Genomic DNA, 17,408 nt, shown 5'->3' on the forward strand with positions numbered 1-17,408 from the left:
ACTCGATGTTGCAGGAATGCAGAACAGTGATCTGATCTGTTGGTTGTGGGATCCCTTAGATCTGACAATAGCATGCTGATTCTACTGTTTAGCATGTATGTAGTCCTGTATTGCAGCTTCACCAGGTTGGCACCTCATTTTTAGGTATGCCTGGTGCTGCTCCTGCCATACTCTTCTACATTCCTCATTGAACCAGGATTGGTCTCCTGGCTTGATGGTAATGGTAGAATGAAGGATATGCCAGGCTATGAGCTTACAGATTATGGTGGATTGCAATTTTGCTGCTGCTGATTGTCCCCAGCGCCTCATGGAGGAACAGTTTTGAGCGACTGGATCTGTTCTGAATCTAACCCAATTAGCACGGTGGTAGTGCCACACAACACAATGATGGGTATCCTCTGTGTGAAGTCAGGATTTTGCCTCAACAAGGACTGTGCCACAGTCAGTCCTATCAATACTGTCATGGATAGATGCATCTACAACAGGTAGGTTGGTGAGGACAAAATCAAACAGGTTTTTCACTCGTGTTGGTTCTCTCACCACCTGTCAGCAGTTTAGCAGCTATATCTTTCCTTGGCCAGCTGTCAGTAGTGGTGCGACCGAGCCACTCTTGGTGATGGACATTGAAGTCCGCAACCCAGAGTACATTCTGTGCCATTGTTATTTTGCTCAGAGTCACTTCCAAGTGGTGTTCAACATGGAGGAGTACTAATTCATCAGCTGAGGGAAGGTGATAATCAGCAGGAGGTTCCCTTGCCCATATTTGACCTGATGCCATGAGACTCATGGGGACCGGAGTCAATGTTGAGGTCTCCCTGGGACCTCTCCCTCCACACTGTATACCACTGTGCCACCAACTCTAGTGGGTCTGACCTGCCGGTGGGACAGGACATAGCCAGTGATGACATTGGAGGAGTCTGGTACATTGGCCATAATTCTCTTATGATTCTCTAAGTGTGATTCTGTCAAGCTGTTAATTGTCTAGTCACTGGGACAACTCTCCCAATTTTGGCAGAAGTCTTCAGATGTCAGTGATGAAGACTTTGCAGGGTTGATTGGGCTGGGTATGGCTTTGTCTTGTCTTTTGTGATGCTCTTGAGGGTGAAGAATTGTTTAACACATTTATAATGAAGGACACCTATCTGATTAAAGAGAAGTACAATATTTGCTTGTCAGAGTTTCTCAAGCTCTGTTAAGATGGTTGCGTATACCAAGACAATATATTAATTCAATCTTTGCTGGGGAATAGTCTGCCCCAAATCAAAACATTTGTGCCGGAAACCAATTTTCTAAACCTGTATCTTGAGGCACTTAAACTGCTTTGAGAAGACACATCTCAAGGGGTAAAATGGCAGTTGCCATTAACTTAACAAAACAACACAGCATGGTAGACACAGTCAGTCAGAGAGCAGCTGGTAGTAATTCACACTGCTTTCAGATAACGATAATCGCCCCAGAGCAGAACTCTTTGATGACTGCTCTATCCTTCATTCACAATTTGTCCCTTCTGTTCCGATAAGCTCAGTGGTGACAGCACTTCCTGACTTTAACAGCTGTGGATTCTCAAAGGGTCATTGTGTGACTACTAATTATTGTAATTTCATTAGCATAAATTATTTGTCCTGCCAATGATTGATCGCTATGATTTTTTTCAACACTGTCCTCTTTGCATTTGTCTGCGAGCACAGTGCAGTGATGCATGCAACAAATGCCCTTGTTTTATGTGAAAAGAGGTATAAGTCATTCTTTTTTGGGGATTTGCAAGATGAAATCATAGTCTTAAAATGCTTAAATTTCACTTAAAGCAAATTGTGTCAGATATTTTGTTCTTGGCGCCAGGAGTTTTATTTTATTATCTGTTAGAGTTCATAACAGGAATGACTTTGGATTTTTTTTAAAAAGAAAAACTATCAAAATAAAATCAAATTTAACAAATTTCTGATGATGAATTAAACTGATTCCGCATAAACAAAAAAAACTCAAGAGAAAAGATCTTTGGTATTTCCCTTCAGTTTTTTAAAATTGTAATTTTAATACACTGATTTGTGAAGGCTTGAATCTTGATTGATTAATATTTAAATTACATCATAAACTTTGAAAACTGTATAGCTTGCTTATATTTTTAAATTAATTTTATTAGTAATAAAATGTTGGTTACTTATATGGAAATGAATTTGCATTGTAAAATAATAATGCACAAGTTAAAGTGTTGCGAAAAAAGAACAGAGTTTATGAATTTCTTTCTTAATCTAATAGCTTGATTTTATATTACATCAAATAATTTTCTAAGTAATTCCTGATGTTGGTGGAACTGCATGAAGTATAGAAATTCTCATAAAATATCTATTAATGAGTTACTGCAAGAGCCAAATTCACTAAAATGTTGAGGTTATGAATAGAATGCTAATTCCGAAATCTGCTAATCTGCTTTTCCTATTATTAATGCAGAATCAATGTTAAAATTTCACACATATCCAGAGCATGAGATAAAAGAAACCTTTAAATTGTCTTCCTGGCTGAATAATTTTAAATTCTCCTTCTAGGGATTTCACAGAAAACCCAAGCATTAAAGGTAATAGAATTAACACGTTGTAATACAATCAGTAGTTACCACAATACGGAACTTGAGCTGCTGATTGCTATATGATCATTTAAGGCTTATAATTAAGATCTTCAGACTTCATATGGAGCTTGAAAATGTTAAAAAATAGTAACTGTGCATATAGCACAATTATGTGCTTTTGTTTAGCTAATTGTATGAAGCTCTTAAACACTTATTTTTCACAACAACTATATTTGAACAGCACAGCCTCTAAATTCAATCTTATTCTTGCTTTACAGGTGTAAATCGGGTGCCTAAGGGACCAGTATGGTTATCTGTGTGCCCATTCTGTACTGGAAGTGCGTCATTTGCTACAATGGATTGGCTTCACAATGGACATATTGAACATGTGTCTGAAACTCGAGCTATGCCCACTGCATATGCAAATCGGGGGTCAAACGCCTGTTCCAGGCTGTTTTGTGTTCATGAGTGAACAGACTGAACAGAGCATACGCCATTCATACTGCGGTCAGTTCTTTCAGGCGATCAGCAACCAATAGTTCTTAAAAGGAGCTCTGGAAGCTGCCATCCAAAAGGTAAGCTTCACATTTTCTTTTACTTATGTTATTGTGGAGCCAAGAGGCGTAGGAGTGCTTTGGATTGCTTCCCTGCACCACACAACTTCCACCCCACCTGAGGCCCTCAGCTGGCATCTGAGCCTGCCGAACTTGTTGTTCCCGCTCCCTCCAAACCCTGGGCTGCTTCTGGGGCTGTGAATGGCGCACGCAGGCTGGCAGAACAATTTGCCATGGTCTAGCCATCGGTCTCATTGGGGCTAATTTCAGTGCGATTCAATTTCTGGGCTAATTTTTTTTTAAAAGAGGAATTCCAATACTGATCTATTGAAAATACAGATATGTGAAGCAGCTACTTTAAAAAAAAAACTGTAAATGTGAAATCAATGTAATTGACTCCATGACTTGATAAAAACCTTTGCTAAAGCACAGGGCTGACTGGCCCATGTAATTGAAACAGCTTTGTTGCATCTCCTGCTGATGTCAAAGCAACATCATGACTGATTCCTGACCAATATTAAGCTAACACTTGAAGCACAAAATACCACTTATTGTGCTTTATTAATTGCAACATAAAAAATATTTTAAATTACTGGATATAACATTTTACATGTTCATTACTAGATGAAGCAAATGAAATATGACACTTTAGAAATTCCTGTCAATTACATCTCTAAGCAACTTTTAAATTAATACTAATATTGATATTCTGATGTATCCTTATCAAATCTGTCAATAAAATTATTAAAAGATTGTGGGCATTATAATTAATAAACTGTGATATTGTGAAACTAATGTTTTAGTAAATGTGTGTGCATGATGTATTAACATATCTGTTAGTTTTAATATTTACAGAATGTTGTATCTCAAATTGCAGACTCAGAATTTTTCCTCAAAGAAATGTATAATGTACATCATAGTCCTGTGATTAATCACTGCAATGAGATTTCAGAAGTATTTCTTACTTAAATGAACATTTTGACTTTGTCAGAATATTTAGCACAAAAGGATCATATGTTTCAATGATCGTTATCACTTAAAACAATGTGACTAAGGTAAGAATATCTTTAAGTCTCATATGTTGATGCATTTCTGCACATTAACTTTGACTGACACTGATAAGATACGCACCTTAATCCCCTCAATCTCCTCAATGAATCTCCTGCTGACAGACGTTAGGGCCTCCTGTGGCCACTCATGAAACCAGTCAATAGCTGTGCAGTTAACTATGGCTGGGAACTTCCGGGCTCTCACGCGCAAGGTTGAACTAACTGGAGAAAAGCAGAGAACAACCTGCGGGGAACAAGATTACAAGCATAACCATATAATGGCCTTGATCAAAGCATGTACTCAGGGTGAACTATGATCACATGAGAAGATTACCAGTGGATCAGAATTCTAATAAATTCATCTAAGAAGCCACTTCCCTACTTAAGAATTGGACCTAATTTAGATTAATAGAAGGTTGTTTCACTTCAAATGGACTAAAAGCATGGCACTAGTGAATTATTCAAGACAAAAAAATGTTTATTTTTAAGGAAGGTGTACCAACATTTTAAATGTACTGTAATTTTTGTTAATTAGAGAATTCTGGTCATTTAAAAAAAAGATTATTTTCAGTTATGTGGAAAAAGTTGACCCAAAAATCCACTGGTCATGATCCCAGCAATTACATTGGGACTGAACCTGCTAATAACTCCAGCACTGGTCCCATCAGATTGTATGGAGTCAGTAAGAGGGCACCTCATTTGAATGGTCTTGGTGGGACCAGTGCCACTACATTTACATCTCGGGAACATTCCCTGCCCCTGCAACATATCTGAAAGTCTGATGGAGTATGCTAGTTCCAGGAATGAGGATTCCCTACAATCCAGGCTTGGAACCCCAGGTGTGCCCCACTACCATCAGCAAAATGGTGAATACACCTTTTCCCACTGGGCATACTGAGCTTCAACGATGCCCCAACCTTCTGTGAAGATGAGGTCACAGGAGCTCCCAATGTTCATGCCCTCTCCATGACATCAGCATTCCACAGCAGCTCTCAGCATAGGATCCAGATATGCTGGCTTTCTGTTGGAGATAGTGGGCTGAATTTTTAAAGGTTGCTGCCTATCTTGCAGCCTGGTGCATGCGCAAGATGTGCGCCGCTGAGCCGCCGCGATATTTAGCACGGTGGTTCATTTACATGGAGGGGGCAGAACGCCCACCCCCGATGACAGAGGGGCCGGGCGCTCCATCCCTGGCAACAGCATCCGGCACCACTGCGCAGGCGCCATTTTAAAGGGCTTCAAGCCCTACCGATTCATTTTAATTTTTAAAGGTACAGGTGGGAAATATTTAAAATTAAAACTTTATCCATTTAAATCCCCTCTCCCACTCCCCCACTGAGTAATCAATATCTAAATAGCCCTTTCCAGCCAAAAAAATTAAAATTTCGATTCCAACTTTTTCTCCCCGAACTTTCTCCACTTTACCCTTCAACCCATTCCCACCATCTCCTCCACCAATCCCGTAAGTTTTAACTGTTGCCCCCCCCCACCCTGAAAACTTCACTCCTCCCCCCCCCCTCCCCACCAGTGCTCTGCTTCGGATCTCCAAACGGAGATCCGAAGGCACAGGACTTCCGGCAACTGGCTGCAATATCGGCGTGGGATGGCCGTCGTGATAACGTAAGTAATTATGCTTTCATTAACATTTATTGAAATATTTAAATTAAGTTTCTGTCGTCAAGCAGTGGGTGGGGCTGCCATGAAGCCTCGCTGCCACCAGTAAAATGGGACGGGCCCTTCCCGGCATCAAGGCCTGTGGCGAGCCTCTCCCGGAGGTATTTTCTGGGCCCCCACCCCCCACCAAGGCCCCTGACGTCGGGGGGCTGGTAAAATCCAGCCCACTGTGTGTGCTGGAAGGGTGAGCCCCAATATCCTTCCATGAGAAATTGACTGCTTTTAATAGGCATGTAGATAAAAGAATACTATAAAGGGAACGGTGAATGGTGAAGAGTGAAGCTCTAAAGTTTAAACTACAAAATCTTTATTAAAGGATAAAACTAAAGTAGAAAATTACATGTTTAAGCTGTAAGGGTGTGAGTAAATAATAAATAGATTTTATATACAATTTGGGGACTAATACAAAAGAAGCAGTGCTTCTTTAACTGACATTAAATATTGAGTACGCTGTGTCTGTGTCATACAGAATTTAATAACAGGTTGTACTACAGTGGAAGACCATGGAAACAAGGTTATTTTGTGACAAGAGCAAAGGTATTAAGAGTATTGCTCTGGACGACACTATTTTCCCAAGTACAGTCAATTTTATTATGATAATAGTCGCTGTCCTCTGACATTGCATATAGGAAGTTAAGACCAAGTGCAGTATTCAGTTCAAACAGAGTTAGAATGTAGGGAGGTAACTGGATCAAGGACAAGAGGAGGGGACGGCGGCAGACGGGAGGTGATGGAGAGAAGTTGACGGAAGGAGGGAGGGGAAGATGAAGAGAAAGGGGGAGGGGAGTTGGAGAATGAACAGGGACAGAGGTGAAAGGAAAAGAGAAAGGGAAGAGAATGGGACAGGACAAAGATGAGAAGAGAATCGGGGTGAAGAGGAGGTTGAAGGAGATGATGGAATAGAACAGGGAAAGGTTGGAGGAGGAAGATGAGGGGAGGAGCAGGAGCAGTCTGTCAATGGGTAGGAAGGGATCAAGGGGAGAGTTACTCAATTTAAAAATTTCGGGCTGAATTTTACCAGCCCTCCGACGTTGTGGGTCATGGTAGGAGGGCCTGGAAAATTCTTCCAGGAGAGGCCCGCCACGACTACCAATGACTTCCGGGAAGGCCCCGCCACATTTTACCAGTCACGGCGAGGCCTCGGTGCAGGCTTCCCACCGCTCAGCAGCGGAGTGTTCATCTGCATATGCTAATCATATTACAAGTAATGAATAAAGACTTAACTGGTAGCGACAGCCGTCCCACGCCAATATTCTGGCTGCTGGCTGGAACTCCCATGCCTTTGGATCTCCGTACAGAGTTCCAAAGCGTGACACGGGTGGGGAGGAGGGAGAAATGAAATTTGCAGGGTGGGGGAGGGGGGGGGGGCGGGGGAAGAGCACGGGAAACCGTTCCGATTGGTTGTAGGGATTGGGTGAGAAGGGGTCGAGAATCAAAAGGTGCTGAAATTGAGGGGTGAAAGTTCGGCATAATAAAACCTGATTTTCTGGGGGGATAGGTCGTTTCATTTATTGAGAATTCAGTGGGGCGGGGAGGGTGGGATGGGAGAGGGAATGCAAAATTTAAATAAAATTTTATTTGTAATATTAGTGCAGTGGGACCTTTAAAAATTTAAATTTACCTGAAGGGCTTGAAGCCCTGTAAAAATGGCACCGGCACCTGCGCCACGAGCTGGATTTCCCTTGCCTTTGGATCTCCATACAGAGGTCTGAGGTGTGACATGGGTGGGGAGCGGGGAGGAGTGAAATTTGCAGGCTGGGCGTGGGGGGGGGGGGGGGGGGGGGTGGGGGGGTGGAAGAGCAGGGAAAACTGCTCCGATTGGTTGTGGGGATCAGTGGCGCACAAGTCAGCAACCCTCTGGGTGGGCACCTGCACCACTAGGTGTGTATCTCTGGCAGCCGGTTGCCCCAAAAAGTTATCTCCCCTCACCTAGTTTGCATTCAAACTCATTTGCATATTGCCAAACACAAAATATGTCATAAACCAATGCAATTGGGCAGCATATTAAAACATACACTTACATGAAAAAAATTACTGTAAAAAATATTCCTTGATATATTTAAGACTTGATGCAGTTTGATTAATAAAGTTGAAAATGTATTTGTACAAAAAATGGCATTTTTAATTACAGTGTTAATCCATCACCTACAAATGAGTGTAATTAGCAGAAACTCTCAATGGTAATTAATTCACCCTTGGGGCATGGCCTGTGTTTTGGGTTGGGCCTGCTTCTTAAAAATGGCACAAAAGATCACAGAATCTCGAATTGTACTGAATGCAATTCCAGGATCTGTTAATAAATAAGTGGTGCAATCCTGCAGAAAGTCCAGGCCGACTCCATGACATGTATTTTTTTTTTGAACATCTGGAGGCCAGCCTGCTTAACAGGCTTGGCTGCCTGTCAGGCAGGCAACGGTCCAGAATGGGCCACAGCCCAGAAGCAAGTAAGTTTATTCCATAATGAGATTAGAGACCATGGGTGTGGTAGAGCATGGCTGGAAGGGTTGGGGTGATCACAAAAGGATGGAAGATCAGGGAGAGATTGGAGTTGAGTTGTAGATCCTGGAAAGAGATGGGGTTGGGGTAAGTTGGGGGTGGGTGCAGTTGGAGCGGGAGGTTGAAGATTGGATCGGGGACAGAAATGGGGGTGGTGAAGGTTAGGCCTGAAGGAAACACTTCTGCTCCTCCTGGCCCACAAACAGTGCCATAAAGGCACTTACCTCCTGGATACAGCCTTTCTCATTTCCTTTCATCTGTCAGGATTCCCAAGACCTGGAAAGTCCTGGCAACTGTGGTTAAAAATAGAAATCCTGCTAAATTGGAGGCGGGTAAGCTTCTCAATAGGTCTCAATGATGGACCAGTCTCCTGGGAGCGGGGTGGTCACCTGCCCTTTGGCCCAGCTTTGTTCAAACCTGAAGTGCTGGGTTTGAGGCGAGTTGTGTTCAGATTTTAAATTTTCAACATTTTAACTTACTGACCAACCCAAACCCAACAATTTTTGGGGCTTTAAATAACCCTCGATGTTTCCAGGTCCTGGCCTTCCCTGTGGTCCTTCTGCTACACTCCCACTGGATTTATGATAGGAATGCACTGAAAGAGGGATTGTCAGTTCCCCTCTATTTTGCACCCTTTGTCAATGTATCAACTATATCTGGGTCTTGTTCCAACAAAAAAAATATTAAAAATAGAGAAAGTTTTCAAGCCAAATTCAAGTAACTGACAGAGAGATTTTTATGTATAGAAATACATTACAGAAATCTATTTTTCCTGATTTTAAATTCCCCCCTTCATAATTGTATCCCCTCACATCAGTTCAATATTGCCTAACCAAAAGATTCAATTATTCCCAGGTTTTTGTTATTGACACTCATGGATTGGCCACTAGGAGGTATGTGAGTCCTTGAGTCAGACTCCAGTCTTCCCTCTGTGTGGCAAAGTTACTGGGTTCTTTTGGCATCACCATTGATAGCACTGCTGAGCTCAGGCATTCCATGAGGAACTGCAGGTTTAAACCAAAATCCTGCCATTACGTGGTATAATCTGTTGCCTTACCAGTGCATCACACGAACATGCATAACCTTATTTTTAACATGCATCAATGAGATATTTTCACAAAAAGAGCGGCAATGTTTTCTCATTTTTGGTAGTAAGAGTATTACAATTATACCAAGGAAATTTATAAAAAAATCAAAATATCATGCTCTACTTTCCATGCGACAGCACAGGTTCTGGTGATACATTTACTACTCTGCTTGGGACTCCAGCTGACCTGCAAGAAGACAGAACTAGCTGACTGGATTAGGAATCAATCCTCTGATTGAAACTGACCTAAAGTTTTTATGTGGTTGCCTTTAAGAGTGATGTCCCTTTGTGAAAACAACCCTTCCCACAGCCAAAAGAAATACTGGCTCAAACAGTGGAAGGAAAAAAGAACCTACCACCAGCTATAGAAGACAGAGCTCAGAATGACAGGCTGAAAATAAATTCCTGCGTCGGGTGAGTCATTGTGCTGATGGTAGAGGGATACTGGTTTAAAAAAAATCAAGCTTTGAATTGCTTAAAAGATTGATTTTTTTTAAAGGCTCCTTAAAAAAGGGATGGCCCGATTCCCCTCCCAGCTGATTGAGGTCGGCACCATTACAGGAGGAGTCCAATAGCAAAAAGCGCGGAAAACCTCCGAACACCGCAGAGTCCAAATTCACGCAGCCTATGTTTTTAAAAAATCATTAAAACACTCAAGCATGAAGAAGTGTCTCCATTCACGCAGCCACAGCTAAAGAAAAACATCAAACAACTCGAGCATGAAGAACATAAACAAGCTCTAGCATAAAAATAGACAATTGAACAGCTGTGTAAGCAGACAGACTTAAGCGCTGAAAGCAAGACAAACACAGAACACTATCAAACACCTGCTCCTCTCCATCCAAGCAGCTGGTCTAAATAACAGAGTTTCTTAAAGGGGAAACAGCGCAGAGTCATCGAACAAGTCTTAAAGCAAGTTATAAGCAAAAGAACAGCAGAAATATGGATACCAAATTTCCTAGCATGGACTGGAAGGCCACTGATATCTTATCTGAGTTCAACCTTTTCAAACCAAGAACGCAGTTATGCTTCACAGATCAAGCGACTGTAGAACCAGAGAATCAGGTTGTGAAAATACTAACAGCAATTAGAAATAAGGGGTTACACAGAATCAATACCTCTGTCTTATTTGAAGAGGAACAGAAAGATCCCGCAAAGTTATGGAAAGTGCTTGATGATCAGCTCCGGTTAACAGTGAATTTTAAAATTCACCGCTTGGAATTGATGTCCTGCAAGCAACAACCACAGGAATCAATAGACCAGTTCATCAATAGATGCCATAGTAAGGGCAACGAATGCGAATTTTCAGAAAATGAGCTGTCAGAGCGTCTAATGGAGCTGGGCCCACCTTTGAAAGAAATCTGACTCTGAAGACACAGCCAGATGTCACAGTACGACACAAGCTAACAGGCAACCGGTGCAGCAAGGAGAGCTCTAGAAGTCCACAGTGAACCAGACCTGACACCAGACTCATAAAGAAGCAATTCTCAGCCAAAAGACGAGAAGGCACTTCACATTGTGAACCTGAGACATCATCTTGATGAAGTCAAATAACTGGAAGCTTTTGCCACTATTAACATCATGTGCCCAAAGAAAGCTGGCAAATATACATTCAGGGTTGAGATCAACACCGTCGCTAATGCAAACATCCTACCAGTCTGAATCCTGAAGGATATGTATCTGAGTCGTTGGAAGTCAATGATACAACCGACAACTGCAAAATTATCTGCATACAATGGTCACCCATCCTTTGTAGTGGTAAATTAACAATGCAATGCAGCTGTCGCAAGTCGGCATGGAAACCACAAATATTTGACTTCAACATCATAACTATCCACGAGGTCACCAAGGTACCCATTACAGCAGAAGAGACCAAGGCTACCCACATTGAGTTACAGTTCCTCCAGGATCTCAGTAATTCTGGTTTGGAGAGTACCAGCCCCTTCTCAGAGAAGCCACACCAAGAGAATGAAGATCCAAATTCAGATGGTGAAAGTTCTCTGTCAACAGGCAGTGCTTTTTCGCGCCCCAGCGACTCAGAAGAAGAGATTGACGTTGTAAATATTGACAAGCAAAGGTTGGCAGTGGGGAGCATTCCCAAGGGGAAATCTACAAGGACCAGAACCCACTCACGGACTCTGACCAGCATCAAACGGTGCAGTCTGGAAACACAGCAACAGCACAACTATGCCGCACCTTCACTTCTGCTCTTCAGCAATCACGACAATGAGCCAGAATGGACAGATACCTCCCTGAGACCAAGTACTTCTTCCCCAACAAGTCCTTGACCTTAAGCCCAAAACCTTCAGATGTGGATGAGGAGGAGAGGTGAAGGGCATGCAATGTCCTGAAGAGGCAGAGGAGGAATGGATTGAAGCATTGTCTGTTGGCTCTTCAAGATGAGGTGCTAGGACTTTCTAAGAATGACAAGGCCTCAAAAGTGGTCATCCTGAGAAAATCAACAGACTATATTAGCAGGCTGAAGGCAGAGCAACAGAAACTGAAAGCAGAAAACGAGAAACCTCAGAAAAACAGCAACCAATGAGATGCAAACTCCCCGAGCAAAAGTTGTCAAACCACCAAAACGTTATATGGGCTCTTAAGCCTCTGCATGTGTAAATTTCGTAATCTCTATCCACATGTAAATAATTTTGATGTTATCTAGTTTTATGTGTTTTTGCTTTTAGCATAGAAGACTTATCTTTGGAAAGAAAGGGGATATTGGCTTTAAGAGTGATGTTCCTTTAAGATCTTAGTATGCTAATGAGCTGAGTACCAGGATGTAGTCATGTGACTCGAAGCCAGAATTACTCTGCAACTGTAATACCTAGAGGAAGGTTCTGTAAATAGTTTGCTCTGGGCTGTATAAAATAGTTTAGCTGCAATAAAGCTGTTTGAGATCTTTAGCATAACTGGACTCTACGCTTATCATTTATGTTGCATCAGACAACATAAAGAACTCATTATAAAAGTAATCTAAAATTCCAAAAACTGCCATCTTGAGGAATGAACATATTAAGTTCACAGTTAAAAATGTCTGCCGTTTCCTTACAAGGAAAGAACTTTGCTGATTCTTTATTTTGTGGAGCATAAATACCTTAAGCTGCTGCCATGCTCTGTTCAAGAAGAACTTCCAGCAATTTTCCCGGTTATCCAATAATCCTAGGCCTCGGACCTCATTACGTATACTGCCGATGATATTGTCAACTTCTTCATCACTGAACAGGTCTGGAATTTCACCTGTTTAAAGCATGTCAGGATTTTGATTCTCACAGTCTGATCAAAAGGATGGCAGTGTAACAGCAATATTTCTGCTGATCTTTTGGGGGAGATGGGGTGGTAATGGGACCTCGGAAGCTTAGATGTTATCTAAATATTTTCAAAATGAAATGTTATTACTTTTCTCGAACATTCATTTAAGCTACTGCATCACGATTACATTTTCTTTTCTTTTAAAAAAAATAATTCAGCAAGAATACCTGTTGGTGAAAAGAGTAATCAGCAAACTAAAATTGTACATATTTTAAAAATGCCCTCTATTTACAGCCACCCCATCTCACATCACAAGAAATAGTTTCACAGCATTTTGACTTTATAATGAGGTCAGTCATAAACAACAAAATTCCTGGCTGCTCATGCAAATCCACTTTTGCCTCACTGCTAAAGCCATTTATCTGCACTTCTGCCAACTACAGTGTATTGATGCAGCATGATCATAGCAATCATTTGGCACTGATTAGTGATGGCATATGGTATGGTATCATTAAGCATAATTTGTTATTAATTTTACCAATTCACCACTCTGATTTGCAACTGGATGTTGTCTGTGAGGATGGCAACACAATGAGGTGCATAACGAGGGAGGAAACCTGTTTCACTGAATTGTGCTGCTAAGTCAGAGTGTTGCTACAATATTCCGTAATATAAAGTCAGAGTGCATAGAGATATAGGCTGGGGTTTTCTATTTCTATGCCTGCTAGCACATGATTTTCCACCTATTAAATTACAAACTAGCAAGTGTGGAGCAGGAAGCAAGGCAATAAAATCCAAATTTGCCTACCTCTAGACCTTTCTGTAAACCAATTACCCCAGGCTGCTGTCAGGCTAAAATCTCTGATGTTTATTGTTTCTCTCCCCTCAAATCACACACAGCATTACAAAACAATTCAGAACCAACAAGATACATTTATAAAGTACCTGAAACATTGGGCTGGATTTTGTGTGGCTCCCTGAGGCAGAGGGGCATGGAGTATTGTGACGGGTGGTGGTGGGGCAGGCGGCAGTGGGGCGGAGGGCGAACTTCCCGAGAGTGGGATAGGCCAACGATGGCCTTCACGCTCAGAGGCCAATTGAGACCCATAAGTGGCCAATTAACAGCCAATTAAGGGCCTCTTCCCACCCCCATCTAGGATCTTACCAGTGGCTGGGGGTAGGGGGGCCTCTGCCACGCGGAGAGGTCATCTTGTAACATGAGGCACCCTTCCTGAGGGCTTTGGGGGGGGGGGGTTCCCTCCTCTGTGGGCAATTTGAGGCCCCACTGGGAACCAATTCACAACCAGGGGCACCCCTCCCCCTTGTCTGCAAGACCACCCCTTAGCTGGGCCTTCCGGACTGGTCCTGCCTCTTGTCCGGGGTTCCTTTGCTGGGCCTGGGTCTGAAGCCTTTGCAGTACCGGCAGTGGCCACCGCTCCCAGTGGCACTGCCGATACTACTGAGATGCCAGTCCTCTGATTGGCCAGCAGCTCATGGAGGCGGGATCCCTGTCTTTAAAGAGATGGGGATCCCGCCTCCTGAAACTTGTTTTAAAAAGACCGAGGATCGCTCCAAGGGATGCGAAAAGGCAGAGGCGAGTTTACCCCGCCTTTTTAGCCTGATGCCGGGAACCCTGCCTCCAGCACAAAATGTAGCCCATTGATGGTGATTCACATAAGTGTGAAGGGAAAAAATGCAAATGATACCAAAAATTGTTCAATTGGAAGTTTTACAGAATTGTATAAAAAGTTGAATGACCTGGGCCTCATGAGCTTTTTGCTAATAATTGTGAAGTTATGGTGAGGGCATAGGTAGGACAGGCACTTTCCAATGGAAGAAAAAGGGGACGGTAGCATTGTGGTAATGATACTGGATTAATAATCCAGAGGCCTTGATCAGTGCTCCAGAGACATGAATTTAAATTCACCACAGCAGCTGGGGGAATTTAAATTCAATGAATTAACCTGGGATAAAATGCTAGTGTCATTAATAATGACTATTAAACTACCAAATTGTCATAAAAATTCATCTGGTTCACTAATGTCCTTCAGGGAAGGAAATCTGCTGTTCTTACCCAGTCTGGCCTCCATGTGACCCCAAACCCACACCAATGTGGTTGACTCTTAATTGCCCTCTGAAACAGCCGAGCAAGCCACTCAGTTACAGGTGGCTCACCATCACCTGCGCAAGGCAAATGGGGATGGACAATAAATGCTGGCCTTGCCAGCAAGGCTCACATCCCAAGAACAGATATAAAAAAAGTAAATGACAGAGCAGTAAGCGCTTTGGGACGTTTCTTTATGTGACAGGTATATGCAAGCTGTTACTGTTTTATATTTCAATCAGTTAAAGATATCTAGCAGCAAATCTCCTCCGGCCATCCTTTTTCTCAAGGTGATGAAAATAAGAACATACTTACTAAAAGTCCTTTAGAATTAAAGAAAATTGTGCTGTCACTGGAACCCTTATCTCCCAGCAGTCATGTAAAGTTCTTGGACGTTTTCTACATAAGGAGCATCTTAGAATCTAAATTGTCATATTTTAGTAGCATATTTTTACTGAAAAGTTACAATGGAAAAGAACATTTTTCCCTTAGAGAAAAACTGCAGCTTTCAAAATATCATTGGCTGTAATTTCCTCAGGAATGGTGGTTGGTTCTCTTGATCAGCTGTTGTAACTTTAATGGAAAACTTACAGCTTTGTTCACATTGAATGACTAGAAGAAATATAGACTTGCATTTAGAAAGTGTCTTTCACGACCTCAGTATGTTCCAAAGCAGTTTGCAGCCAATGAGGTGCAATAGGGTTCTTAGTACGGGACATCAACAAGTTTAAAAAAGTAAAGATGAAGAAATAAATCAGGAATTAGTGATTAAGTGACGATAAATTTGCACTTTAAAAGTCTGAAGATTGTAGAAGAAAGAAAAGGCTGCCAGAAATAAACAGGTCCACAGTTTTGAAAGGATGACTTAGAGGAGGATAATGTGTGATGAGTTTTAATTTCAATGCAGTGTAGATACAGGGAAGACAAAGAGTGTTTAATTTCATAACATCATTTATCCTTTACCAACCTTTTCACTAAGTCACACTCACTTATTGAGCAGTTTGAATTGACTTAGTTCCCCAGATTGTAGACTGACAATCTCGGCTGGCTTTTCAGAGGGAGGTCCTCTGAGTAAAGGTTTAAATATAACATGAAATGGCAAGTGTAGTAAGGCACCTCATGTACTATATTAAAAGAAACTGATATGTATTGCACTTTATGTAATGTCAAATTTGAACTGTTATGTAATTTATTTTTACAAATTTTATGAATAATGTATATTTTTGGATAAAAAGTAGCAATCACACGCCCGGCAGCACTTTGCAAAAAGTGACTGTGTCCTGAAATGGAACCTGGGCTGCAATATTGGTTTCTTTACCTGATGCCAGCAAATCGTTGATCAGGACCAGGAAACGTTCATCTGGAACATGAGCATCCGTCAGGAGAAAGACTGTTGGCAGGTTTTTGGCTCCAGTCTTGATGTACAAATTAGCAAGATCAACCTAAGTGGAGCAGAAGGTGAAATGTTACAATGTTACTAAAAAAGGAGTGACCCAATGCCACAAATCATAAGAGACTGTGATATTGAGAATTGAAAGTCAGCAAGTTATGAAACATAGCGATGTGTCTAACCAATAGGGGGAAGTATAACTGTGCAAGGGATGCGCATTAGGTTGACCTTCATTGCCCTTACCAGCTGGCCACAGAAGTGCTCTGGCAGAGACCTGGGGCCACCTGCCTCTTCTCTCAGCTGCAGTCCAGTGTGTGAAAAAGGGATAAAGTTACTAAAAATAAATTTGTACATTACATAACTACACAATCTTCATATACTTAAATATGTAATACTTATATTTCAGGCATGCACAAACTCTGGACATCTGTAAATTGAACTGAACAGAAAATCAAACCTAAGTTGTGTCTGTCACTTACAACAGATGGCATGTATACAGATTTGCAGGTGTCATCACTTAGCCCAGAAATAGCAAATGTGTGTGGCGTGGGGAAAACAATGGGCAATAAAGAGGAGACACAATAAAATTAAAAGTGAAAGCTGTGTATTTTATCCTAACATTAGCAGCATATGAAATAAGGTTACAGACTGGGAATGTGTGTTAAAGGAATCTGTGATGTACTTGAATAGCTGAGGACAAATTAAACTGAGGCATCGCCTGTAAAGGTGAAATAGAAGGGTATAAGAGCCTAAGGAGAAGAGGCACAATAAAGCAGGTAGAAAACTGACAATATGAAGACGTTATATTCACAGAAAGAAATTAATTAAGTGGCCTGGGCTAATGATGTTGGGGCATTTGGATTAACAGGAAAAGGACTTAACATGATCTTCAGAGATCTACTGGTTAACACTTGGAACGCCATAGCTTTTGGAAAGTCGTGAATTTAGGAAATGACGATATTTTGAGTACATTAATGACATGATGGAGGAGGAAACCACTGTTGACACTACACACCTGGATTTTCAAAAAGCTTTTGATAAGGTTCCACATTAGTAATTAAGGGTGATTAATGACTATTGTAAGGAATCACAAAATAGATAAAACATGGTGCTCAATAGAATACTGAATTAAAAAGTAGGAAAGTGGGTTACAATAACAGAGGATTTTTGTGGCTGGAAGGAGGTTATGAATGTGGTAACCAGGGTCAACCTTAAGACCTATGTTATTCCAAACATATA

General features: G+C 41.7%; 1 protein-coding gene across 1 annotated transcript in view; it reads right to left on the reverse strand.

Moving 5' to 3' along the window:
* Positions 1–17,408, reverse strand: part of LOC137345649 (dynein axonemal heavy chain 11-like) — a 622,812-nt gene that overhangs the window by 188,433 nt on the left and 416,971 nt on the right. Inside the window, exons 51-53 of the mRNA XM_068008891.1 lie at positions 16,098–16,221; positions 12,521–12,663; positions 4,249–4,410 (exon numbers count right to left, since the gene is read on the reverse strand). Of these exons, the coding sequence (XP_067864992.1) occupies positions 4,249–4,410; positions 12,521–12,663; positions 16,098–16,221 (429 nt within the window). The remainder of the gene's footprint in view (positions 1–4,248; positions 4,411–12,520; positions 12,664–16,097; positions 16,222–17,408) is intronic.

Source organism: Heterodontus francisci, chromosome 2 (genome assembly GCF_036365525.1).
Source record: "Heterodontus francisci isolate sHetFra1 chromosome 2, sHetFra1.hap1, whole genome shotgun sequence".
Taxonomy (NCBI): domain Eukaryota; kingdom Metazoa; phylum Chordata; class Chondrichthyes; order Heterodontiformes; family Heterodontidae; genus Heterodontus; species Heterodontus francisci.